Consider the following 26,763-nt stretch of genomic DNA (forward strand, 5'->3'; position numbering starts at 1 on the left):
TTATCTGATGATTTACGTGCTGATTTTGTTACTGTATTTTGTAACTCCTATTTTTCGCTATACAGAAGCGAGAAGTCAATACAGTTTTGGCTGATATTATCAAACATATGACTCCTGATCGAGCGTTTGAAGATGCTTACCCACAGGTAATGAACCTATTTTTCCAAATCTGTAAAATCTGTGCATTTTCTTAGATCAAACTAATTCTTAAACATTTCTGATGTCTCTTAAAATAATATAATTATTTTTAAAGGCTGTCTATGATTTGGGAAGCTTTTTTGAACAATATGACATTGTAGTTTGTTACTCTTTTTCTCTCTCAGTCCAGGAAAAAAGGTTAAAACAATGATTTATGTATTTAGAAGTAGCAATATCTAATTCTCAAGTCAACAGTATTATTCTACTGAAGAAAATCAGCAATCACGGCAGGCTGTAAGAACAGAAGTAAAACATAAATAATGATAAATCTATGTCTACTTAACATTGCTAAGGCTTCAGTGGATTTTAGTGTCCAGTTCTTGAGACTGTATGTCAGGTGAGATACCAATTAGTTGTAGAGGTTCTAGAAATGTTTTGTGGTTACTTGGAGAGTAGAAAAACTGCTTACAAAAGTAAATTTAACAAACTGTACTTCTTGTTTTAGTCAGTCGAACTGGAGAGGATGCAGATTATAAAACAGAAAAATCTTCCTAACTATAGAAAGTAAAGAACAAATAAAGCCTGGGTAGGCTGGTCATCCTCTCACTTCTTATGAGTTCCGAAGAGTATGCTGGAAAAATATCTGCTAGGAATAGCATAGCTGTAGTTGATCCTGCTTAGGGGAAAAGAAGTGGCATCAACGAACACTTGAAGTGTCTTCCAAACCTGTTTTCTATAAGTTATCAGAGAAGAATATGCTCTGGTTTAGATAGTTTTAATGTAACTTGTATTACAATCATTTTCCTTTTTTTTTCTTCTTTTTCTTTTTAGCTGCAGTCAATTATTCAGAAAGTTATTACCTATATCTATGATTTCTCTCTGCTTTTTTCAGTGGTAAGTAATGCTATGCTTAATACATTTTTAGGAGGAACTATTTTGCACTGTTTTTGCAAGACAGCTAACCTGACTTGCATATCTAAGTTGTTTTCAAATTAGCACGGCAAGAGGACTTTTTATCAAGTAGATAAGTGCAGAAACATCTTGAAAGCTCTATGCTGCTTAATACCTCAGTGTTCATTATTCTAATTTCACTTTTCCAATTTTCTACACTTTGTTGTTACAGCGTAAGAGACAATCAGTGGGAAATAAAATACCATTTGTGTATGTGTTTGTGTAATTGCTGATAACTGTTTCTATGTTCTATTATGGGGTTTAAGTTTGTTATTGAAACAAACTGAAAATTAGGTAAGAGAATGCATAAGAGGTAGAGAAAGGAAAGAAGACAGCAGGTATCAAATTGCTGAAACCAGCTGAAGAATAAAATTGAAGACTGACTGTGGCTTTGGAGTCTTGTTCACAAGTTACTTAGATAATTCTGAAAAACTTACCTTCGCTATATTTTTGAGACAATATCCAAACTAAATATCTCAGTGTCTGAACAACCTCAGCCCATGTCTTTAAAGAAAATGTGAATGTCCTGGACCTTCATAAGTTGCTGTGGATACATCCACAATGGAAAACATGTGACCTGTTTTAATAACTAACATTTTTTTTCCATAGACGTCTGAATTTCAAGTGATGTTAAGCTGTTTCAAGTGTATGACTGCTTTTTAATAATTTACAACATTTGGTTCATATGGTTTTGTATTTTGTTTTGGATCGCTCCAATCAGTAAACTGGTAAAACCTTTCAGCCATCAGTGCTTTGCCATTTGTTTCCTCTTTCATGGAATGGAAAAATGGTTCTTCAAGATAAGTTACTGTATTAAAAAAAATATTAAAATTATTTTCAATAAAACAGCCATGATTATAAAACTTATCCAAAATATTTATTCTTTTAATGTGTTTGTAAAAATAACTAATTTTACTTGTTTATGTATTTGTACTTCCAGGAGAAATTCTTGCCATTTCTGGATATGTTCCAGAAGGAGAATGTGAGAGTGGAGGTTTGCAAGTGCATTATGGAATCTTTTATTAAGTAAGTGGAGATTATTCAGATTAAATGCACTCTGGAGAATCTGGGCAATGGATTGAAAGATTGTTTGGGAAGATGGACTTGAGCCAGTGTTTAGTTTAGTCCACATAGCTTGTTGAGGATGTTCCAGTCTGTGGAGAAGGAAAAACAAAACAAACAAAAAACCCACAGGTGTCTGTTCTGTTAATCTATTGATTGACTCCTTAACTGTTCGTGATGAAAGCTGAAATTGAAGTAATGCATCGATGCTGACTTACTATTGACCAACAGATCAGTTGTCCCCTGAGCCTTTATCAATTTGTCACTTTAGGTAGTCCATGAAATGTTTTTGTATTTCATCTGATATCACAGTGCAGAACTGTTACCTTGGTGTAACAGAAGAAGAGGAGAGGAGAGACAGACTGTTGTTACAAGCTCCATTATATAGAAAAAATGGTTATTTCCCCAGTTGAAAATGAATTTCAAAGATGAGACTTCATCTTCAAATGTTGTAAAAGTCAAGCAGTCTTCTTCAATTAATTTTGAAAAAAAAAATTCTTTATCACCTTTTTGTTTTTAAATAACAAAATTGCAGGCAGATGCTGAATTATGATGATCCAATCTCTCACACTGAATTGAGTTCTACTTTTTTTAAAAAAAAGCATCTTTGTACATTCCAAATATTCTTTTTTTTCTGTGTTTTGTTTTGTTTTGTTTTTTTCATCATTTGTAAGTTTGGGAAATATGAAGACAATCATTTTCTGCCCTACATAGAACTGGTGTAACACAGTCTCAGTATATGATCAAGTTTTCGTTAGCAGAAACTTTATAAGGAAATAGCCTTTTAGCAAAAACCTGCAGCATTCAACTGTGAGAAGTACAATCAAAAATTGCTTTAAATAGCAGAAAAGGCACAGAGAATGTCAAACGCTGTGCAGGTTCTTTAGCGGGTTAAATGCTCGGTATATGAACAGACACACTGGTCATTGATTCCTTCAGTCCTGTCTTCCATGTGGTAGAAGTTTAAATTTGAGATAAACAGTTCTAGTCAAAAAGAGGGAAACCTCCTCCTGAGTTTTACAGATTTTTGATGTTCCTCTTCAAGCACCTGAGTTGAAAAGCTTTTAATACTAGGTAGCCAAAGAGCCTTTTTTGTGTATGGAAAACAAGTACTTATACTCAGGTGTTACTTTCTACCACCAAGGTACCAAATAAGCGAGCACAGGCACTTGACTGCCATGTTATGCATCCACTCCGTTTGTCCAAATGTTTAGCTATGCTTTTGGGTTTGGTGGTTGTATTCATATATTTTGATGAGATCCCCCACTGAGTCTTCTCATCTTAGTAGTGCATGTGTACCTCTGGACTTAAGCACGACACTTATCCATCCTGTCTGTTCATCAATAGCTGAGAAACTATATTTTTTGGTAGATCTAGGAATGTTTTGCTTTGACATTCTTAGATTGATTCAACTTATCACGTCTAGCTTGTTGTGTCCCTTAACAAGTTAGGTTCCGTGGCTTGGCAGTAAACCTCCATGTATTAAGATAAAATTTCTTGACTGGTTTTAATTGGAACTCTACATTTGTTAACCATGTGATCTTTGAATTCCTGAAGGCTAGAAAAAAAGGAATATAAAACTTCTGTAGATTGTTAGTGTCTTACAGCATTGCTGGTAGGAATTACTCGTTCAGTGGGTGTGCTATTCATTGTTTTTCATTTTGACAGTGCGGGATTTTTCATCACTTTTTCTAAAACATTTTACAGGCATCAGCAGGAATCTACAAAGGATCCTGTTATACTCAATGCTCTTCTGCATATCTGCAAGACAATGCATGACTCTGTGAAGTAAGATTAACTTTACTCATATTAGTAACTATCGTTTATGCAAAGTTTGGCTGCTTGGTGTACAGTTTCACACTTCTGAGACTGTTTGTTTCATGGTGGATTAAGACGTGAATCCAATTAGTAGTGAGGGAAGAGCTGTGTGGTGAAGTGGTAGCACATACTATTTGTTCCTTAATTAGTGCTTATATGGAATACTGAAACAGAATTTTAAAAGGGAAGTAGCAGCAGTTTTGTAGATGTTGTTAGTAAAGCGAAGACACTAAAAACTACATTTAAAAATATATATTTCTGGGAATGAAACTGGTGTCATCTTTGAGTTATAGCGAATAAGAGACTTTATGAGCTTTAAATGAATATGTACCTATTAAAGCACAGATTGCCATATTTAATTTATACATTTATATCCTGCTTTCAGCCACTACCAAGGGGTGTGAAATCTTTAAAAGTACAGCTGAAAGACTTCTAGGAACATCAGTAAAGGAACCTAAAATAAGGGAAAAGCTTTTTGAATCGTTTTTTCCCCTGAATTCTCCTCTTCCCTTTTCCCCTTAATTTTGAGTGCTGAGGTTAGGGATCTACTTTGTGCTGTGTTGCAAACCCCATGTTTGAATGGCAGTTGTGTAAAGGTCAGGGACATTTTTTTTTTCTGTGCCAGATGCCTTGTGATATGCCAGGTTCTCAGCAATTGTGACTTGACAGTCTACCTGTAATTTCAGCTAATATTTATTTAAAAGCTATAAATAGAAAAAAAGGGGGGTTTGTATGCCAAACTTTGGACTGTGACGATAGTTCAATTTTGTTCCACTTTTGTGATAGTTTCAAGTAGAGTGTCTTAGAATATGAGCCAGATACCTGTGAATCAAATTTCAAAAACTTCTGTGTAATGTGGAAAACAAATGTGGTTAGTGGGTTGTTTTAACAGTAGGTTGTTTTAACAACCTACTAACAAAAAAAAAAAATTTTGCAAAAATCACACAGAATTCTGCATCTGACTGAAAAAAGAGTCACAATTACCAGTGTGAAATCTTTATATCTTAAGAGCAAGAACTACCCCGCACACACACTTTCTGGTTTGAATCCAGAGCCTCTTAGTATGGCAGGCAATTCAAAGGAACTTGTAACTTTCTCAGCCTTGATATGCCATGAGTGCACGATTTATTGTCAATTAAAAAGTCAGGTTTGGCATGCAATTTCAATTTATACCTGTTTGAGTGCTTTATTTTGAGTTAGAAAACTGCATTTGTCTGTATGTTGCTGTAAAAGCCTCTTCAACCTTTTAAATAGAAGAATGTATTGAAGCTAAAACAACTTATTAAAAAAATTAAGCAGTATATGGCAAGCCATATTTGGTACTTCCTCTGACATTTTGCCAAAACAATTTTGCTGGGTTTTGGAGCTCCTTACAATTCCTTAAACCAGCAGCTCTTTTAGCTGAGACAAGATGATGTACATCATTTGCTGGGTTCTGTCTGTCATCTTTTATTGGCAAATCATCATAATTCTTACTACGTTAAAGTAACTCCTGCATCTATTCTTGCATGCTGGTTCAGGAAATTCCCAGCCCATTGTGTAGGGCTCATTAACCCAATAACAGCTGTTGGAGGGTGACAGCCTTTAGACTGGCAGTGGTATGATTCAAAATTGAATTGGAAACCTATAATTGACCTGGAGATCCCATTACAACTCTTCTGAGCCTCTCAGAGCCCATCAGTTGACTCTCCTGATTGGCAGTGCCCTAATGAGCTAATCATGCTGAGATTTTCTTTCTTCCTTTACTGAATTTGTATAATAAAACTATTGTCCTCTTCCCATCTGGTGTCTAAGCTAGGAAAATGGTAATTGCTACACTAAAGTTCAAATCTGGAGCCAACTACATAATAGTAGAAAGATTAAATTGTATTAGTTAATTGTTATTTATCTTTTTATTTATCCATCTTCAGTGAAACAAATTTGACTTACTGCATTTTCATGTGATGTAAATTTGTTTCAAATAAGATTTAGACTCTTCCTACAGAATAGGTATCCCTGATAATTGTAAAATGAATCTTGTTTTTATGTATCAGTTTAAGAAGTTCTAACAGTGCTGCCTTTTTAATATTTTAGTAACAAGGTGATGCTAAAGAGAATTCTTAAAATATGTAATCGTGTTAGTCATTTAAAAAAAAAAGTAAATATTTTTTCTAAAATAAACACATTGATTATTATATACTATTTAAAGTGCGTATTAAAAGCTGTTCCCCATTAATAGGATGATTTTTCTCCTAAAAATGGCTTTACTAATTTCTTTAGGATTTTATAATCAGTTCCTACTCAAGTTCTCATGTTGTAACGCAAGAATGAAGCCACTTTCTTGCTTGCTGCAGTTAAGAACTCTAGCTTAGCTAGCTTCTGTTCATGCTGAATCTAAGTTTCTGTAAAATCTAAAGACTTAGCAATTTTTATAATTCTTAAATTTAAGAATTTAGTTTGGTGCATGGCTGATTTGAAGATATGTATATTAAAATTATTCTCATTTTATAACTAAAATTATGAGACTAGTGGTCTTAGTATTCAATAAATAATTTATAGAGACATTGCATAAATTAGCATGTATCATTTGAACATTTACAGATAAATAGTTAAGAAATATTCAGAAATCTAACATATACATTATCTGTTATAGTGCACTGACACTTGAGGATGAGAAAAGAATGTTAGCAGCTTTGATAAATGGATTCATAAAAATGGTGAGTAACAATTGTATGCAACTGTTGGGGAGTACCTTACCGCTTGGATTTTCATGAGTTCCCCATGAGAAACAGGTGCCTATGTAACTAAATTATAGACGGTACATGACTTGCCAAAGACTGTTGAAAACCCCAACCAGTGTATTTTAGTGACATAAGTATGTGAGTGTTGAAAGAAATATACAGTGGCGAAGCTGGCATGGTGCAGTATGCTAGTTTAAACTGTATGTGTATATTTAATTTTTCTGCTATTTTTTTTTAATCTCATGTAAAACACGCTAAGTATTTAAAAGCTAAACAGTAATTAGTCTTTATATTACAGCCTCAGAGAGATCACGCTTTTGTGAAATCCCACTACCCATCCCTAAATGAGACCATTTATCTCATTTACAAATGAGATAATTTCTATCATTAAATCAGTAGTCCCGCTAAAACTCCAGTTGACTTGAAATTAATTTTTAACCCTTCCCTCCTTCTAATCCCTGTAAAATCTTTTGTTCCTGTGCCTTATGTTTGAGATGTCAGGTTGTTCTAGGGAGATGTTTGTAAGCTTTTGTTGTGGCTCTTCTCATTCTCTAACCATGTCTTTTCAATCTTGCTTTCCTTATGTATAGTATTAGCTGACAGGCTTTGTCTCTACTTGTCCCCTTTATTCTTTGTTGTAATTCTATGAATTTATCTCTAGATGGTTGCTTTCTCTTCAGTTTTCATATTTAGCTATATAAGAGAATGTTTTTAATATATTTTTTTCTTTATTAAGGGTTATATGCAATATAGTGTACAATTTTCTTTAAGAGGATTTCACACATTGAATAATATTTGATGTGGCTTTACAGTCATGTCTGGGGGGAAGAGTGGAGGGACGAGAATCCCAGAGCAGCAAAATGACTTGGTACAATTTTTAAACAAGCATACGTTAAGATATGGAGAGAAAAGTAGTTATAAGTCATTCTTACAGCCAGGCTTTTTAGTGAAAAATGTTATATTTTTAGAGAAGTTTTCTTAAGACTAGGGCTAGAGAATCAGCAGTTGCACAAATATAAGAAAGGCAAGGCAGTTAGGTCTGTAACACAAGATTGTCTGTAACACAACACAATCTGGTGCAGATCCTTTGATCTTTCACTTGATGGACGAAACATAAGTTTTTACAGAATTAAAAGGAAAATTCTTTCACATGTGACTTGAGAAATGAGGAATAATGCAACCATTACTCTTATTAGAAAAAAAGTGATCCATTTGAATCCATAAATGTAGACTGCCTGGAGACTGTTTCTCTTGCTAGGCTTTTGATTGACAGCTGAGACACTCTAGCTGACAGTGCTCAGTTTTGAAATCTGAAGGGTTGGAAGTAGGGTGTTCTCACACAAGGGCTGTTTTTGACTTTTCTTTCCTGGCAGCGTGCAAGGTTACAGGCTTTTGCCATACGATATAAACATTTATTTAATAAACTTGAGGAAAAAAAATATTTTCTTACTGGTATGCCTAGTTACAAAAATGATTTTTTTTTTTTTTTTTATAGGCCCTGTAATGACTGGGAATTAGACATCTGAATACAGATTCACTGATTTATTTCTGTTTTTTTTTTTGTTGTTGTTTTGTTTTGTTTTTTGTATAGTCTATACCAAACCTATGTTCCTGATTCCATAGTGTCATGAATTCTGCTAATTTTGAAACTACTTTTCGCAAATCTAGGAGATAAATTTTGATTTTTGATAAGTATTTGTTTTGTTAAGTAGACCATGTGGAATGTGAACAAAAATCAGCAAAACCTTCAGGTTTAAGTATTGGAAAGTGGTTAAATGCTTGTACAATGGTAAAATAAATTTTTGTTTCTTCTATAGGTTTCATTTGGCCGTGACTTTGAACAACAGCTGAGTTTCTATGTTGAAGCCAGATCAATGTTTTGCAATCTGGAGCCTGTTCTAGTCCAGTTGATTCATGTAAGCTACAGTTTATCTACATTATCTTAATACTTAGGGTTATATTTGCAGTTCTCTCATTCCCTGCCCAGATTACTGTGCAGTGTTTGAAGTCTTTATATCAGGTGTTTTAAAAGTAGGCTTTGATCTTGTCTCTCATTTTTATCACCCCAAATTCTCTGAAGTTCTTGCTTGACTCTGAAATTCAGATGTATGGTATCATTGCAACAAAGAAAATTAGCTATCTTGGGAGAGATTTCATGGCCAATAAAATAAATAGTACTTTTATGTATTCGGAATTTGGGTTCTCTCTTCTATAATCCTCCATCTAGGAGAGATTAGACTGTCTCTGGTCTGCAGACATAGTCAGAATCCTGCTGTGATTGGGAAGCTTAATTGCTTTTCTGTATCGAGTCACATGACAGGTGAGCACTTGCTGCATCTGATTGCTTTGTATGATATGATAAATCGTATATCCTTTTAAATCCTGTTTTGTTCTTGTTTTTTACTAAATGAGTTTGCTAGAAATAGTGATTTCTGTACTAGGAAGGCGATGATGAGAGAGCACTTTATCTGGGAAACAAGGGATGATCTAAATGCTTGAATAAATCAACAACTCTACCTTGACAAACCTTCAGAATCACATTTGCTTTAAGGAACAGTCACTGGAATTCTCAAAGTGAAGAGGAAGTAAAAACTAAATAATACAGTGGGAACACCATATATGGGTTCCTTTTGACAGTTTCTGTTCTCTAAATGCATGCAGTAAAATGTGCAGTTTATTTGCAACTGACCTAATAAATCTGTGCATTTTTCTTAATGTTCTGCTTTTGTTGTTTTTGTTTGTTTTTTTTTTGTATGTGTGCGTGTGTAGTCTGTGAACCAGCTAGCAATGGAAACAAGAAGGGTGATGAAAGGAAATCATTCCAGAAAGACTGCTGCATTTGTCAGGGTAGGTCTGAGTCCAATAAACTTTGAGCCTGCCTTCTAAGCAGATAAGGTTCCTTCTAAACTAAGTCATTGTATCATAAGTGCTCCTTTTGATTTTCATGCTTCTAAGTCTCTGCAGTTGCTGTCATATGAGCTTTGAAATGCACACAGGCTATTCAAGTTCTTTGGATTCACATCTTCTTGCCTGAAACATGTCAACTAAGATGAATTTCATCTTCACGTACTGTGAAGGAGTTTGCATATGCTATGGTTAATGAATGGATTTTCATTGACATGCACTTGCACATGATGTCCTGGACAGAAAATAGCTAAGGTGACATTAGCCAGGCTCTGTATGCCTGGGAGCCCCTTATTCCATCTATATGTTTGGGCTGCTCCAATAGGTTTACATCAGCAGCATGTTGTGCTAGATCTCCTTCCTCCCAAATGTACACAGTGCCAGTGCTGTGACCTGTTTGATACACAACTTGTCCCTGAGGACCAGACCTAACTGCTTTGCTAGTTAGGTTTTGGTCATGAGCTACATGCTGGTTACTTGAGAGGAACTGTTAAAGCTAGAGTCACAGATTAAATTTGGACCTAATCTATTAGTAATAACATTAATAGTAAGTATAATTATTGAAGTAGTAAAGAGAAAATTGAAGTTGCTGATTTTGGACTTAACATAATACTAGCTGTTTAGGGAAAGTCTTTCCCTAAACTGATTTACAGATTTTGTTTCCTAATCAGGTATATAATCAATAATGATTGCTGTAACTCCAAATAAGAAATTTTGTTCATTTTTTATTACTTTATTTGCTTTAGGCTTGTGTTGCCTTTTGCTTTATTACAATTCCATCTCTGAGCAGTATCTTCACACGCCTTAATCTGTATCTACACTCTGGACAGGTTGCTCTGGCAAATCAGTGCCTTTCACAAGGTAAGATGAGTTAATTTACTTAAAGGTTTTCGATTTCAGAAGTATTTCTAGCTGTGAATAGTAACTTGGTTGAAAACATAAGTCATATAAGTATATTTATTATGTAATTAAAATACAGCCCTTTTTTAAGCACTGTTAAAGTGAAAACTTATAATATTAAAGCAACTCTTCAATTTCAACACTAATTGGGTTGAGTAAATAAGACAGCTGACACTATTTAACATAGTTGTGGATGTGAGGCAAGTTGTCCAAAATTAAGTAACTTTAAAATTATGGAAACATATTTTTTTTCTCCTGCATAATTGTCCAAGCACTCTAATAGCAAATAATGTGCTTTAACCAAACTGTGAAAGAAGAAACTAGTTAATCTGTGTAGTAGTGCGCAGGCTGATAAAATCATGGAAAGAGATGGAAAAGATTTAAAACTTAGGCTAATGATACTAAAACTTGCTATCAAAGCACAGAAGTGATAAACACTCAGCTAAAGATACGCCCTGTATCAGAGGGAAATGAAGAAGTAATACCAGATAATGTGAAGAATGAAAAAGGTATTTTCTTTATTTGATCTGAATTATTGGCTGAAACAGGGCCTGAGTACGGTTTTTGGCCATCCTGTTTGTTCAGTCTTAAGTAATTTGAAATTCTGACAAAAGGTGATTTGGGGAAAAAACTAAGCTACTCTGACAACAATATGAGCGCTATGTATGTATCACTGTTTCAATATGATCTTGTTCCTGTTCATATTGCAAATGAGAGAGAGTTACCTATTCTGAAAGTCTTCTCCTTCCTTTAACTGTTTCCAGTATCTCTATTTTCCTTTTCAAAATGTTGTCTTTCAACTTTGTTTTGCAATTCTAATATCAACTTGAAATGTGTCCTTTCCAATGGTAAATGCTTTTTTTTATATATTTTTTTCAATGTAATGGTGAAAATAATACACAGGATTACTTTGCAACATCCTTTGTTGTGGCTATTATTTCTGTGTTTTAGCTCTATGCTTCTTTATGAGACAATTAAAAACATCTTTGCTGTGATGATTTTAACCTATGACCACTACATCTTTACTGTCCTTGTGTGTTCTGCACTTGTTTCATTCTGCTCTTACTGCTACTGTGTTTTGTTGTTGCTAGGGCTCCTGCAATGAAAATTCAAAATTCAGAGTGAACTCTGTGTGTGCAAATAAATATCTGTATATTTTTTACAAGTGACAGTTGATCTGATTCTGAGCCACCTGGATTTGACATTGTGCACAGGCAATTTTGATATTTGGAGTTTGCATTTTTCCTATCAGGCTGTCCCTTTTATATGCTTGATGGCTCACCTGGCTGTGAGTTTGTGCTTGCCTTGTCTCACTGGGGTATGGTGGGCCAGATAATATTGTGCTGCTCTGCCACATCTGAATATTTATGGTTACTGAAGCAGAGGTCAATCGGGCATTCTTTTGAAGAAAAGAAGCATAGGCTGAGTGTATTTAAGTCTTGTTAGCTAAGCTTTGTTGCTTCAAGTCACAAAAGATTCTTATGTTTGCCAGAGGAAGGTATGTGAACGTAGTAAAGTTGAAATTGTAGCTGCATTTTTTTGTGCTCTGCCACAAAAATCATAGGTTAGACCTTTGGAAAGGCCTTGTCTATGGGAAGTAAAGCGAGAATGCTTCAAGTGGGTTTAACTTGCCAGAAATTAGATGCACGCAGAATATTGAAAAGGATAGATTTTCAAGTAAGGAGATGCATCGGAATTTGATATGGGTCCCCCAGTGGAAATGTCTGAGATAGCCTTTTAATACTGCTGTAGGGAACGTACTGTAGGGACTAAATTCCTGTTTACGTAGAGACAGAGCAGGGATTCATTACCCAGCCTGACTTCTGCGATGTCGTATGAATGAAAGGTGAATATATCTTTTCATTCGCTTACTTGGGTTTCCTTTTCAGTTTGATGTTTTCCAAGCTCTGCATTTACCAGTAAATTCCAGCTGCACAAACAAGCTAACTTAGGATGCTGATTACGACTTTTTAGTACAGGATGGCTGTTGTACTTCTTTGTTTTGAATGCAGTGCTGCCCATACAGCAAAGGCGAGGGATTTAGAGTAAAGCTTTCTGTTGTGTCCAAGTATGTTGTGCAAATAAAAGATCTGCAAAGTTGGTTGTTGTGAAATTAGTATTTTGCAGTTTCATTGTACGTAACCGAATTTACCAAAACTGGACTCTTTTCTTCCTATAGTATTTAGTTTAATTGACCAGCTTTACCTTCTCCATTGTATCAGTTTTTGTTGGTGGTGCTGTGTTGCAGTGCATCTGTTGTTGGAAACAAATCCAAAGCAGTTTTTCCATAGTATTCAGTCTTTGAAGACTGTGCTTTGCTCTTGCTGGGACCAACTCTGATTAACAATTTTTCAATTTCTGAACTCCTTTTCTGCTATTTTTGTGATCCAAGTCTTGCCTAACTGAGACTGCTGGGCCCCAACAACTGTCATTTTTTTTTTTCCAGTGTGAGAGGTTATGAATGTGCACAGCTGTTGTCTGACTTGTGAATGCAGTGCACTCACTAAACAATGAATAGGCATCCCCATTCTGAAATCTCTTAAGGTAGCAGGTGTATGCAAAGTCAGTCTCTAAAATACATATTTATTAATGACTGTGTTCTGAATTTTAGACTCACAAGCTAGAGAGAGAAATATTTAGCCAAGCTCAGTTTTTGTGGAAATGAAGCACGTTCTAAACTAGTGGATGTTCAATAACTTGGTTCATTTAGCAAGGTTTTATTGTTGAACACTTTTTTGCTTCCTTAGAAAATTTATTTGGGGCATAATTTGTGTTCAGAGACATGTCATTTGCATGAGTAATGTAGCATTTGTTAAACAGACAACAGTGGCACCAGGCTTCGGACATTTTTCTGAGCTATCTTTGCATATTCTGGTCTATTTTAGTTAGCTAAAATGTTCTTGAAAATTACTTTTAACACAGTTTAATCTGCATATCAACTGAATGTGTTTCACGTGTGTAAGAAGTAATGATTAATTCATAACAGCAAATTCAAATCCAGTCAGCTAACTGATGCCAAATAGATGCTGATCTATTAAAACCAATGCGGCATGAAGTTTTAAGAGGGTGCAGTTAATGAGAGCATTAGGATAGGAAGTGAAATCTTGTCTTATGTGTAACCTTTATTTCATTCCTGATCAGAACTAGCTTAATCAGTTTAAAATTGGGAAGAGAAATAAAACTGGAAGGCAATGTACCTGATCTGATGGCTAAGTCAGTAGCATGGCATGCATATGTGCATGTAGTTTCTCTTTTAAAATTCCAGCTGTTGTGTTTAGCAATTAGAATTCTTGGATTTATATTATATTTTTTTTTTTAGTTTTAAAATCCTTCTGGGAGTGTAGTTATTTCAGTTGGTTGAGTTTTCACTTAAATATGTAATAAAAAAGAATTTTACAGGGTAGACTTCTGTAGATAATAGGATGTTTTCTCTAAATTGTTGATGTATCTAACTTGAAAAGGGAGTAAAGTTACCTCTTGGGGTAGATAAGTATTAGAACTGTAACTGTCACTTTTCTTGGAATAAATTTGCTTTAATACAGGTGAAATTGGGTCAGAAATATGAATTTGTAGGTGCATGAAAAGGCCAATATTAATAAACTGACCTAGTACGCACCTGTTAGCACTCAGAGTTTTGGCAGAGGACAATGAAGAATCTAAAATGACAAAACTCATTGCATGATTTGGAGATGTAGGCTCAAAAAGTGCTTACAAATTGATTTTAAACCTAGTGTGTCCTATAAAACCAGTGGGGAGAGGACTGAAATTAAAACTAATCTATCAAAGAAAAACAGCCTTATTTTTATTTTGGATCAATTCTCCAATACAGTGTTGTAATACCACATCTGCAGAGAGGAAGGACACAGTCTGAAATTGACGTTACTACTGGAAAGAAATATTCAGAAAATGACTTCCTTAGTTAACTGCACAAATACAAGGAATTTCCCTGAACACAGATCAAGTATGTAATATTTCTGCACATCAAGCACATATGAAAATGTCAAAGAATCCTGTAGACAATGTGGGCTTAAAATTTCGTTATTTTAACTTGACTCATAGGTAGAAATATTGAGATAAATTGTTACAAAAGATCCTGTGTCTGCTTCTGAGGTCCAGCATTGGATTACTTTTTTTTTCTTCTGGAACTTCTGATTATTCCTTCTCTTCAAAAAAAAAAGTCTTTACATCTTTACCGAGCCTTCCAAGTGGTTCTGTCTCTTACTTACTTGTTCTTCCCTGCAGTGATAACCTGGAACAAATGCTGGAAAGAACTGCAGAGCAGGAGTAGGGAAACAGAATTAGCTTTCTAATATGTTCTTTGATTGTACTAAGCTTTTTTTGGAGGGCTGTCTAGTACAGTGAGTCTTCACCCAGGTGGATGTCTGTCCAGGTATGCTGTTTAAAATGTATTAAATCTGAATACCATCTCTTTTGTCTCCAGCTCACAAGGAGTGCTTTAAAAAAAATGAATCTATAATTACAGAAAGTTTTAGGGGATTTTTTTTTTTTCCTGGATCCGTTACTTGCATCTCTGGAGAGCCTATTAAGAGCCCACCCCGGGAAGAAGGACACTAGATTTTACAGCAATTGTGTGCGCTTTCTCTTTTTTTTTTTTTATTTTTTATTTAACTGAGTCACAGAACTGTGCTTTGTAGAGGCAGGCTGCCAGCATAGAATAATAAATTCTCATCAGTCATGCTTTCTGTCACAGGGAGTGCTTGGACTAAATTGAGATTAAATGCATGCTTCATTGTGTCACTCTTCTGGATTTTGAGACATAGGTATTATTTTAATTGTACATATTTCCTCCCTGTGGAAATGCTGCTTTTGGCTGTCAAAGAACAGACAGCGTGATTTTAATTATTGGTCACAGCATTCAGCAGGTGGGTAGAAATGACGCAACTTTCTGGTAATGCATGTTGAGTGGTGTTTTCATCTTAAAGGCCTGTGAAATCCTTGCCTCGCTTCAGAATTAAAGTAATTAAATTGATTCTGTGTGACTTATTTAAAACATAATGTTGTCAAACAAAAATTTGATAAAAATTGAGAGTCTGTCCCCAGAATCAACTAATGCATATATTTGCTTTAACAAATGCAGATTTTAATTCTGAAGCATACAGTGCTTAACATACTTCTAAATATTCATTGGGATGTTTTTTAAATGGAACCAGAACACATTTTCACTAGTGGATTGCAAAATTAATTCGTTTTCTACTTCAGAAAATGTTACTTTTCCAGGAATATTCTCTAAACATGCCAGGCTTCAGCCACACTTTGGAGAAAGAATATTATGGAATTAGTAGTGAGTATTTTAAAATCGTACCCTAATCATATTTTAACATACTTTCTCGGTAATATTAGAGAAGAATTTTATTAGTAAAATTTCCTTCCTAATCTAAAATCTTTATAGATGTGAAGAATATAAATAGAGAGGATTTGACATAAAGAGTTTAAAGAAAGAAGAACCTAAAGAGTTTTTTCAAGTTACAGTTAGATTTGAGGACTTCCCAGGAACATGAAAGAAAAACAATAGTTGTACAGAATTGTAAAACCATTTAGGTTGGGAAAGACCCTTAAGATCATCAAGCGCAACCATCACCTACTACTCAAGTCCTCTAAATCATGTCCTGAAGTGCCACGTCACACATCTCTTAAACACCTGAAGGGGATGGCGACTCCACCACTTCCCTGGGCAACCTGTTCCAGTGCCTGACCACTCTTTCCATTAGGAAATCCTTCCTGATATCCAGGCTAAATTTCCCCTGGCACAACATGAGGCCAGTTCCTCGTGTCCTCTCACCTGTCACCTGAGAAAAGAGACTGATGCTCATCTCAAGGCAATCTCCTTTCAGGCAGCTGTAGAGTGCGATGAGGTCTCCCCTCCATCCCCTGGAACACATTCCAGCAACACGATGTCTTTCTTGTAGTGAGCAGCCCCAAACTGAACAAAATATTCAAGGTGTGCTTTCACCAGCACTGTGTACGAGGGGACCATCACTTCCCTAGCCCTGTTGGTTGGACTACTTCTGATGCAGGCCAGGATGCTCTTGGCCACCTGGGCACACTGCTGGCTCGTGGTCAGCCGGCTGCCAACCAGCACCCCCAGGTTCTTTTCTGCCAGGCAGCTTCCAGCCACTCTTCCCTGAGCCTTTGTCGCTGCATGGGGTGGTTGTGCAGCATGATGTGTCCTAGCCTTCAGCTGCAGCTGGTCTAAATACAGCCTTCAGTGCAGGGCGCCTGGGGACCATGGTATTTATTAAAACAGATGGATCAATCCTTATGAATTTCAATTTGTAACCAGTTTTTACTTTTTGGCCTTTGTAACTTCATGTGGGATTGAGTTCCACAGTCATGTGCTACTTGGAAATGTACTTCACAAGGATTTTTTGGGGATTTTCTTGAAATGCGAGTGCAGCTGATCTACTAGTGATGTTTTGAGGACATCAGTCATTCTCAGTTCATTTTCTTTATTACCTATGAGATGTTGAAGTTGATAGGTTCCTGAAGAATTTTTGTCCTTGTAGTCTTTTCTAATGAGGAAAGAGATCCATGCCGTAGCACCTTTTTAATCTTCTCTTTATCCTTTTGGAAATGGGAAGGTCAGGACTGTATTGTAGGTAGAAAAGCACATCAGCTATATAAATGATATAACGACACTTTAGTTTTCCATGACTGGCCTAATGATTCTCATAATTGCTTGCCTTTTTGACAGCTGTTCAGGGTGTGTTTTTCAGGAAATCAACCATAATGACTCCAAAATCTTTCATGAGTGTAAATAGCTTATTTAGAGCTTATCTTTCTATAGTAATAGCAAGTGCTGTTTCTTTCCCCACATGCCTTGCTAATATTAGATTTCATCTGCTGTGTTATTGCTCAGAATCATGAGCTCCATCTGCAACTCCTTGCAGTCATGTTCCGGAGTACTCTGCAAACGCTGTCACCTCCTTATCCACTGCTCTTCCCAGCTCATCGGAAGGATGTGTCTTTCTGCAAAAGCTTAAGGAATTCCATAGTCATTTCACTCCACTTAGAGAACTCTTATTCCTGCTCTTTTCCCCCCGCACCCCATCCTTTATGAAGCTATGAATGCTTAAGAGGACTTCCTTCTTACCCTTTGTCACCTTAGGGTAGGGTTTTTTCTTATTTTTCTTTTAAAAAGCTTTGTAAACATCCAAGTATTTGCATTGGCTGGATCGCTTAACACAGACTTCCAGGTTCTTTGGACAACTTCAGGGGTTTGAGGAATGATTTCTCTCTGCAAAAACCATGACTCTTCAATGTTGTATCATGGTGGGGCTTTTGATTGTTTGTTTGGTTTTGGTGGTGGTGGTTTTGTTGTTTGTTTGTTTTTTAAACTAGTGGTGTTCTCTATAAAGACTGATGATATTTTACTGTACAGTCTTTAGAGATTACATGGAATTTAGAGAGGCAGGCTGAAATTTGTGGTTGTATTTTTTATGTCCTTTGTTTATGCGCTTACTGATTACAGCTTAAAAATAAAACATTTTTTACAGTGTTTTTGGTCTGACTGTATGATGTCCCTGTATAACATTAGGCCTCTGTGTGCCTTTGTCAGGAAGTACTAAGGCCTTGTGAAAATCAGTTTTATAATAAAGCTTTTCCTCAAACTGGCAGTAGCAAGCTTCATCCACATAATTACATCTCTGTGTGTGGTTAATTCATAGTATGGATTAATGTGGTACATTCCAGTTCACCAAACAGCAGTGCATTCATTTTCTTATTTCATCTTTGTTACTTCAAATAATTCTTTGTAGTTTCTGGATTGGGAGTGATGTTTAGAGGGTTTCAGTACTGGAAATGTTCAGTAACTCAATAGCTCAAGGGCAAAACACATTTCAATAAAGTGGGAAATGTATCAGAGTGACCTCAGCAATGCTAAGAGAGTTCCAAATGTTTGCAGTGCTTTGTCATCAAACCAGTGATGTGCTAATTTATTTAAAAACAACAGCAGTGAAAAACCCTGCTTGCTTGCCATTCATTTTTGCACTAGACTACAGGGCTTCATTGAAGTTCTAACATCTATTGGATGTGGAAACAAAACTTTAGAAGTATTAGGGTTGGCTTAACAGTATTGTAGGACATGAAGGTGATAGGGGATGCTGAAGATGTTGTATGGTCCCTGCTTTTGTCCTTTGGATGGACTTAGCCTTTTGTAACTGTATCTGGGACTAAAAATAGTTTGTGTAGGTATGTCAGACCTACTCACTTTTACTCACTGAGGGCATACTTCAGGAGCTTAATTGTTTTCCCATCTCTAATGGCTTTGTTTCTCCCATTTTTTTTTCTGCCTGCAATCTTCAATTAGTACCATTTAATTGTCTTTCTTAGGTGCAGAAAATACAATAAGCTATTTTTTTTGTATGCAAAGATTGATACATAGAAATATATGGAAGTGAGTATATTTTTGTGGTTGCGTATAATTAAACAAACATGCATGTAGGTACCATCATGAATACTGATAGAGCAAAGCATTAACAGCATTCCCACTTGTTTTTTTCTGTAGCAGAATATTACTGGAAGTGCTGTCTTGGGTGTGACTGTAAGTTTCCCTAGCCTGAAGGTCAGCATGTAAGCTCGGGGGAAAGATGTATAGGATTATGGTCAACCCAAATGAAGGAGCTGCACTGAAAGGATAGATTTAGCGAAGCGTGAAGTTTGTCATGTTTGGTGCACTGCACAAGATATTAACAGCAGTCTGGGAAGACTTTATCATGATGATTTGTTGTAATGAGCAGGCTGCTCTCCCCTTAACCAACCTAGCAGTGGTTCACTTTAGAAGCAGGATCCTACTTTTGGCAGGTAAGAATACAGCATCCCTCATTGGAAGAAGCTTTTTTCATCGTTTTGTTTTTAATCAAGAACATGGTGCTTTTAAGATTGCTTCTTGCACCTTTTGGAAACCAGGAAAAGCTGGTGCGTGGTTTTATCTTGAAGTATGTCTACAGTAATAGCTCTATAAATTGACTTTTAAAAGATGCAGAGAAAGCACTGTTGCATAACCTCATAATTGATGTAATTCAGAATTAAATACTGATGGTTTTTCATACTATTTTCTTAATAATAGCCAGTGCTTCCATGACAACTTACTAAATGAACTTTTACTCCAAACTTGGAGCATGTGATACATGCTCTGTCACTTTTCCACAAAACAATAGGGAGGTAGTGTTTGGCAGACAGTTACTTTTCTGCAAAATCTTTAATAAAACCTTTGCATTAACGTGAATTCACTTTCTCTTTGCTTCTTATGAAGCACACGTACGTATGCTTTAGGTGTTCCGGCACAAGGGCAATTTTGTGGTTAGCAAAGGCTGGCAGTACTCTCAACAGAATGAACGTATGCCCCTTTGCCAGAACTTCTGGATGTGCCTAAGTAAAATGTCCTCATTGATAGAAAATGCAACTAACTGCTTTTATGTTGTATTGCTTTTTTGGCTTACCTTGCTCCATTGGGGTCATAGAGGGCGAGGCAAAGAAGGAGAATCCAAAGCAAGGGAGCCAGAGTCCTGCAGTGTCGCCTTTGTGCTGAGGCATGACAATATTTGAGTACTTGCAGGGAGCTCTGTGGATGCAACCAAGCAGCAGTGGTGAGTTTGAGAGGATGGCAGTCAAATGGAGACAGCAGGGATGCAGCAGCCCTGTGACTGCTGTGGGTAGGGAAGAAGATAATGGAAGCACGGAGAATCTTGTTGCGACGACAGGGACTGCTGAGCTGTCGGTGGTGTGGACAGGTCTCTCCTCATCCCCGGCAAGCCACTGAAGTGGGGCTGGGAGTGCTGCCATCACCAGCAGATCTAATGAGGTAGCACATCTCAACCAGGGAGGAGGCAGTTCTTATTCTTAGCAACGTCAGGAGGCCGAGAAGAGTAAATCAGGTCAAATTGTGGTTGTTCATAGCAAAGACAAGAGGTTTTAGTTTGGGGCTGAGGTAAGTTTTGAGGAGAACCTCTAGGACTCTGGTGGTTGGGAGAGCAGGTGTGAGGTACTCTGCAGCTCTTCTGTTTCACTGTGGAGATTGCTGCACAGATCATTCCTGTCCTCTTACAAAACAACTCAGAAGGCAAGTTCCCTGCACAGACATGCATGCTTTGGCATGCAGACTATTTTCTGAGACACGCTTTCTCATTTGTCTGCTCATACGTTCTGATTATATGGTGATGTGGGGCACATACTTTTTTTTTTTTTTTTTTTTTTTTTTTCTTTTTTCTGCAGAGACAACTGTGGAAAGGATAGCAATTCATTTACTTGAGCTAGAATGAACATCTGCTGCTGCTTCCCTTCCTCTAATAAAGGAAAGGACAGATCACTTACCTTCCTTTGGGTTGCCTGTGTAAACTAATATGTTCTTTGAAATAAATAAAAAACATTCCTTCACCTCAAATTAAACGTGCAAGATAAAAGGGAATACGAGGTTTGAGTGAAGGAGTCTGTGTGCAGGCACTGAGAAGTTCAGAAGTTCTCAAACACTCACATACTGAAGCGAAATAAGAGTCAGAAGAATTAGTTTTTCCAAAGCACATGTTTCACTGGTATTCCTCATAAGCTTAAATTAGCTATCAGATGGTACTATATTTAGCAAATTTGCTTGGAGTATCATGTGTTCAAATGAATTTTTCCAGAGCAAGCTCTGCTCCTGAAAATGACCATGCATGCTTGTTAGTGGTTTTCTCCATCCCTGCCTAACACCTCTTGTCTTTTGCCAAGAATTATCTTTGCTAAAATTTGGTTTCATGGCTTCGGTCTGTGTTCTTGTAAAATAAAGATGAATACAGCATTAACTCTGACGTATGCTTCCAATTATATAACTAAACATCTGGAAAGGGAATATGACTAAATAACTTGAATGGGACTTGGATGTTTTGAAATGTAGCCAAGAACTTGCAAAAGAATGCTGCTGTCAGATATTTTTTTTATGAACTCTTAGCATATATAGCTGGTCTTCTAGGGTAAGAGGAAAAATATTATTTAGTTTGCGAATATTAACTTAGAACATTTACTCAGTTTATGATTAATGCTATCAGCTTTTTTTTTTCCTGTAGGATTAAGTTGGCTGTATTTCCTTAGAATTTTAACAGCCTTTTGTGAATGGATTAGCGAACAAGTTAGCATGATCTAATATGTACAACCCCACCGCCCTTCCGGTTCCCCATTTTTCTGGCATAAGCATTTCTTTAGATAAGTTTTTTTTTTTTTTTTTTGATTGTTTTTATTTTTTGATTGTTTTTATTTTTTCCATATATGCCGTATACTTGAAACAACAATGTCCAGCTGTTAAGCAAAGTAGAAGAGTGTTAAATTCAGAAGTCTCCAGTGATGTAGGAACTTCTGTTGGAAAAACAGCATTGCTTGAACTACCACAGATTTTGACTGCTGAGTCTTGAGTTTCTTTACAGTTAAGCATATGGTCATTTTCTGTAGTCTATTTGAAACAAACTGTAAGCAACCATCAGATCATAGGCTTGAGTGCAATAGCAGTTGGAGTGATAATAGAGCAACTATATTTTTATTTTGTAGCTGATGCTTTTTTCAAAGCTGCAGTGAGCCTTGTTCCTGAAGTGCCAAAAACGATCAGTATCGATGGAAAGATGCGACCTTCTGATGCCTTCCTCTTGGAATTCCTTTGTAACTTTTTTTCCACATTATTGGTTGTTCCGGTAAGTCACTGTGTGTGCGTGTTTGTGTGTGTGCTGTATATAAATAGCATACAGCCTAGTCGACTTTCCTGTTTAAAAGTTTACTGTAGATTCCGGTTTAATTTGAAGTTCTCTATTGTACAATGAGACAAAAATGTCAAGTTCCTTGAGTATTATCTGGAGTGTGCTGCCTCACAATTTTGGCCAAAGAGCACTGTGCGCTGAAGCCATGGGTGTATTAGCAGCTAATCTTTAGTGAATCTAGTCTTCCAGTTTTTCCTTTCCATGTGTCATCAAAAAATGCCTCACCACAAGTCCAGAAAATGCAGCATTGTTGGTTAAAAGATGAGGAAGAATTGTAAACTAACCTGAAAGATCTGAGATAAAACTTACATAACCAAGGTATTTTGTTGACCTTAGAGAAGGAGGAGAGGCCTCTGTCTCACAAGATTTCATTGCAATAGAAACCAAACACTTGAAGATTTTACCTCCTTCTTTCTCTAGCCCTCTCTGAGAAGATTCTGTTTTCCCTGCAAGGATTGGTTTAGTATCATGGCATTTTATTTTTTTTTCTTGTGGCTTTTTTGTTTGTTTGTTTTAAAGTTGAAGTTTGTTTGTTTGTTTCTTTCCCATCAAAGCAAGTAGGCCTTTCCTCCTCACAGTTTCCTCTTTTATTCTCCCTTTTCTTTGACTACATGTTCAGTGAAGCAGCATAGTGTTACTGTCTGAATCCTCACAATTAGAGAAGTTTATTCTCCTTTTTCCAGTGGAAAGGGGTCTCCTGAGCAATTTTCAGCAACGTGGAGATGCTGTGTTGTTAAAGGGGAAAGGCTCATTGCCACCGCGATGTGTCGGTGTAGTCCACTGACTAGAGAAGTAAGATGTTGAAGGAAACTTGTGTCAGAACTGGATGCTCCTCTGAGAAATGACTCAGACTAGTAACAGATAGCTGGAGGAGGGAGATCCAACCTCTCAGACTCAGAACTGAAAAACTTGCAATGAGATACCAGGCTTCAGAAATCAGTTTCCATAATTTCTCCTGTTTACTTTACAGGGTAGACAATCACAAGAAAATGTCCCTAGTGAACTGAGACTTGTCTTAGAAACATTTGTGTCATTACACCAGCTGCGAGCTGGAAATAAGCTGGGTGCAAGTATCAAAAACTGCTTGCAAAAAAAATCATGGTTTATATAAAGCAGATGTCTTTATAATTATATTCCTTTGATTCCAAGATTGTTGATTGTCTGTGACTTTGACTTCCCAGTGTAGGTGTTCTTCTAAAACTCATAATTATATGAGTAATATACGTGCTTCTGTAACTTACTGACATTATGTGAATTAAAAAAATCTACTGCGAGTGTGTAATTTTACAGGCCAAGCTGTTAAAAAGCTGATAATTCTGCACTACTCCCCCATGGATAGAAAACAAAGCATTTCAAAGTTTGTCTGTGGAGGCTGTCTAGATCAGGTTTATTATTATAGATCAAATGGTCATTTTAGAATGAAACTGGAACATATTTTTTTTTAAAGAAATTACTGGAAGCACACTTCAGAAAAGGAGTTGTCAGCTTCAATTGTATTGTAGTTTTTGCTCTTTTAGAGCTAATCTTGTGACTTTAAAATACCAAATGGCCCCTAATAATCCTCATTTTGTTTTGGGGTTTGTTGGGGTTTTGTTTTTTGATATTTTTTTTTCCTTTTCTATAGGACCACCCAGAACAAGGAGTGTTATTTCTTGTGCGAGGATTACTAAATGTGATCCAGGATTATACTTGGGAGGATAACAGCGATGACAAAGTCAGGATTTATACTAATGTTTTGCATCTGCTGTCTGCAATGACTCAAGAAACATATATCTACCATGTAGATAAAGGTAATACATGAGGGTGACCCTGGATTGTGTGTTCCACCATGCAATTTGCATTATTGCTGTACCTTGCTAATGAAGATCAGTGGTAGTAAATGTTACACAATGGATTATTCTCCTATGGAAATGGATTTAAAATAACCACGGGAGGTGGCTGCCAAGCAGATGTCTAGTCTATTATTGAAGCGAATTTGTGAAAAGTGGTTTACTTTGTTTATGGTGATGGTGATGCAAATACTTAGAAACATAAGCATTTCAAGTAGATATTAAAACTTTGTATGTATGAAGTGTTTTCTTTCAGTCTAAAGTATCAAGATTTGTATCTACCACTGGTGTTTCATTTGCATTTATTAACAATGGTAGTTCTCAGAATATGATTTGACTATCTTGTTGTTTGTATTAGGTAAAACATAAACCGTTTGGCCAAGTCCTGCTGCCATTGAAGATGATGCCTAAACTCTTCTAGACTAAGGAAAGCAAGGAAAATGTGAAAATTGATTCTAGTTGTTGCTTTGCATTTGGGCCTAGTAGTCATTTTTGGACCTGGCAGCATCAAGGAATATAGGACTGGCTTTTAGCTAGGAGATTCTTTTCAGCGTTATGCTGAAAATAATTTCCCCAAAATCAAGTAGGGAACCAAGTGGCAGTCACTTAAATAAGATTAGCTTTGTTTGCATTTCACAGAGGAGGGTCATTTTATAACTTCCAAGTCTGGTCTTCTATAAATTGCTGGTGTTTTCAGTAGCAAACAAATGCATAGCTCTTTAGCCAGACCTAAGCTTCAGTTTGTCTCTGCAGTTGATTCCAATGATACCCTGTATGGTGGAGACTCCAAGTTCCTGGCTGAAATTAATAAACTGTGTGAAACAGTGATAGCACAGATCCTGGATCATCTCAAAACCCTTGGAAAGGAAGAGGTATGTCCTTAGTTTAACAGGATTTAATGTACAACTAAAATTACTCTAAAATTGAATAAACAAACCACCTTTTTGACCAGGATTGGTCTTTAAGAAAGCTCTGGGAACTTTACAATGAAAGGCAATTAGTTTTACTTATTTAAAAAAGGGAATTGATCATGTAGGCAGACTTGGGGTAGAAAGATCTAATGATGCAAAAGAGATCATGTAGCGTTTATAATATGTTTTAAGATACAGACTAAAGTTAACTGCTTAACCATATACTGTACCTGGATAGTATGATAGAGGTGACAAATGTCAGAGGCTCTGTCCTACTGATTGTGGCAGTGTGCCAAAGGATGCAATTCTGCTGTAGCACAGAATGGTGTCTGCTGAGCAGCATAATGAGGTTAGTTTGTTTTAAATTACACTAGGACTCAAGGCAGTTAGTGTGGGTTATGGAAACATGATGCTCAATGTGGCATAACTTTTTTTTTCATTATGAGGGTCTTTCTGCATATAATGAGCTGAGTTCCATGTTGCAATCATTGGCCTAAGCTAGAGAATTTGGAGTTGAGTGCCACAGCCATTCCTTTGATTGCTGTATAAGATCTGCTCCTTGTCCATCCTGTTTGTTTTCTCCTGGCTGTCACCTTTCTCTCTGCGTAAATAAACCATATTTTCTTGACAGCTAACAGTTTCTGAAAATGTCCAATTCTGTAATGAACAAAATGAGAATTCATTGTTAGTCTGTTACTGGGTCAAATACAATGGAAACCTCCTTTAATTTGGAAAAGCTTTGGATCCCAGACGCTAGGATGAGAAGTGCAGAGGGAGAGAAAATGTGTTTATTTTTTACCCTGTTGTTAGTACAAGGTCATATTTATTCAATTTAAGAGAATGTAAAGTCTTTTGGTAGTTGATTGGATTTCTTTACTGGAGTTCAGAGGGCCTGAAGGATCAAATATAGCTTAACTGACTGGGTGTGAAAGGCAGGTAACTGTTGTTTTTCAGTGTTACTGAAATCATGAGAAGTTACTGTTCTGTTAACATACGTGTTTCTGAGATTGAGCCTCTCCACAGCTTCCTAATCGCTCCTTCCAAAGTACTCTGTATTGATTGCAATCTTGTGGCTCGTAGGCTGAAATGGGAAGGCAGGAGGTAATAATTTGATGGCACTTTTAAAGTACCCTGTTCGCACAGTAGCCAGTAGTGTTTACCTCTATAGAATGTATGATGTGATGCATGTTTGGAGACCACTATACTAAGTTGAGCCTTTTCACTGCTGTTACTGTCATACTTGTCTTTTCTTAAAAGACCGTAGAGATGTAAGATAAAGAAAACCTTTGCTGTAATGCCTTTACATCACTGTATGTATGACCACAGTGAGTGGCATTTTTTTCCCCAGAACAATAACAGCAAAAAAGACACCTTGCTTAGGACTCTGGGTTGTATATTAGGGATTGTTTTGCTTCTGATTCCTACATGGAGTATGTAGATGAAAATGTTTGCAAAGCTTCAAATCTGTGGTTTCTGAAAGGCTTTTTTCATCTTTTAAGCTTAGTACTTTGAGTGATGAGATTCCGTATTATTTCACAGATGCATTTGTTGCATAGAAAACTGGATTTAAAGCTAAGCAGCATGGATATAGATCCTTCCCTACCTTTGTCATTGTGGTCTTGGATTTACTCATATGTCCATCCCTATTTACCAAGGGGGAGCATTTATTTTGTTTTGTTGTGTAAAAGTCCTCGAGAGACTTCAGTAAAAAAAAATGCCATGTAAGAATGAATAATTCCCCGAGGAAGCTGTTGTTGCTGAAGAAATAGAGGTGATGAGAATATTGTCAAAGAGA

The 26,763-nt window shown here is 36.4% G+C and overlaps 1 protein-coding gene across 2 annotated transcripts in view; it reads left to right on the forward strand.

Annotated features, from left to right (window-relative positions):
- VPS35L (VPS35 endosomal protein sorting factor like) overlaps positions 1-26,763 on the forward strand; it is a 55,847-nt gene that overhangs the window by 22,693 nt on the left and 6,391 nt on the right. For both annotated transcript variants that reach the window (XM_068698899.1, XM_068698900.1), the window contains exons 19-29: positions 66-146; positions 970-1,032; positions 2,030-2,115; positions 3,859-3,939; positions 6,602-6,665; positions 8,507-8,605; positions 9,459-9,536; positions 10,340-10,454; positions 22,026-22,165; positions 23,853-24,018; positions 24,811-24,929. In XM_068698899.1, coding sequence (XP_068555000.1) covers positions 66-146; positions 970-1,032; positions 2,030-2,115; positions 3,859-3,939; positions 6,602-6,665; positions 8,507-8,605; positions 9,459-9,536; positions 10,340-10,454; positions 22,026-22,165; positions 23,853-24,018; positions 24,811-24,929 — 1,092 coding nt within the window. The remainder of the gene's footprint in view (positions 1-65; positions 147-969; positions 1,033-2,029; positions 2,116-3,858; positions 3,940-6,601; positions 6,666-8,506; positions 8,606-9,458; positions 9,537-10,339; positions 10,455-22,025; positions 22,166-23,852; positions 24,019-24,810; positions 24,930-26,763) is intronic.

Source organism: Anas acuta, chromosome 15 (genome assembly GCF_963932015.1).
Source record: "Anas acuta chromosome 15, bAnaAcu1.1, whole genome shotgun sequence".
In the NCBI taxonomy this organism is placed as follows: domain Eukaryota; kingdom Metazoa; phylum Chordata; class Aves; order Anseriformes; family Anatidae; genus Anas; species Anas acuta.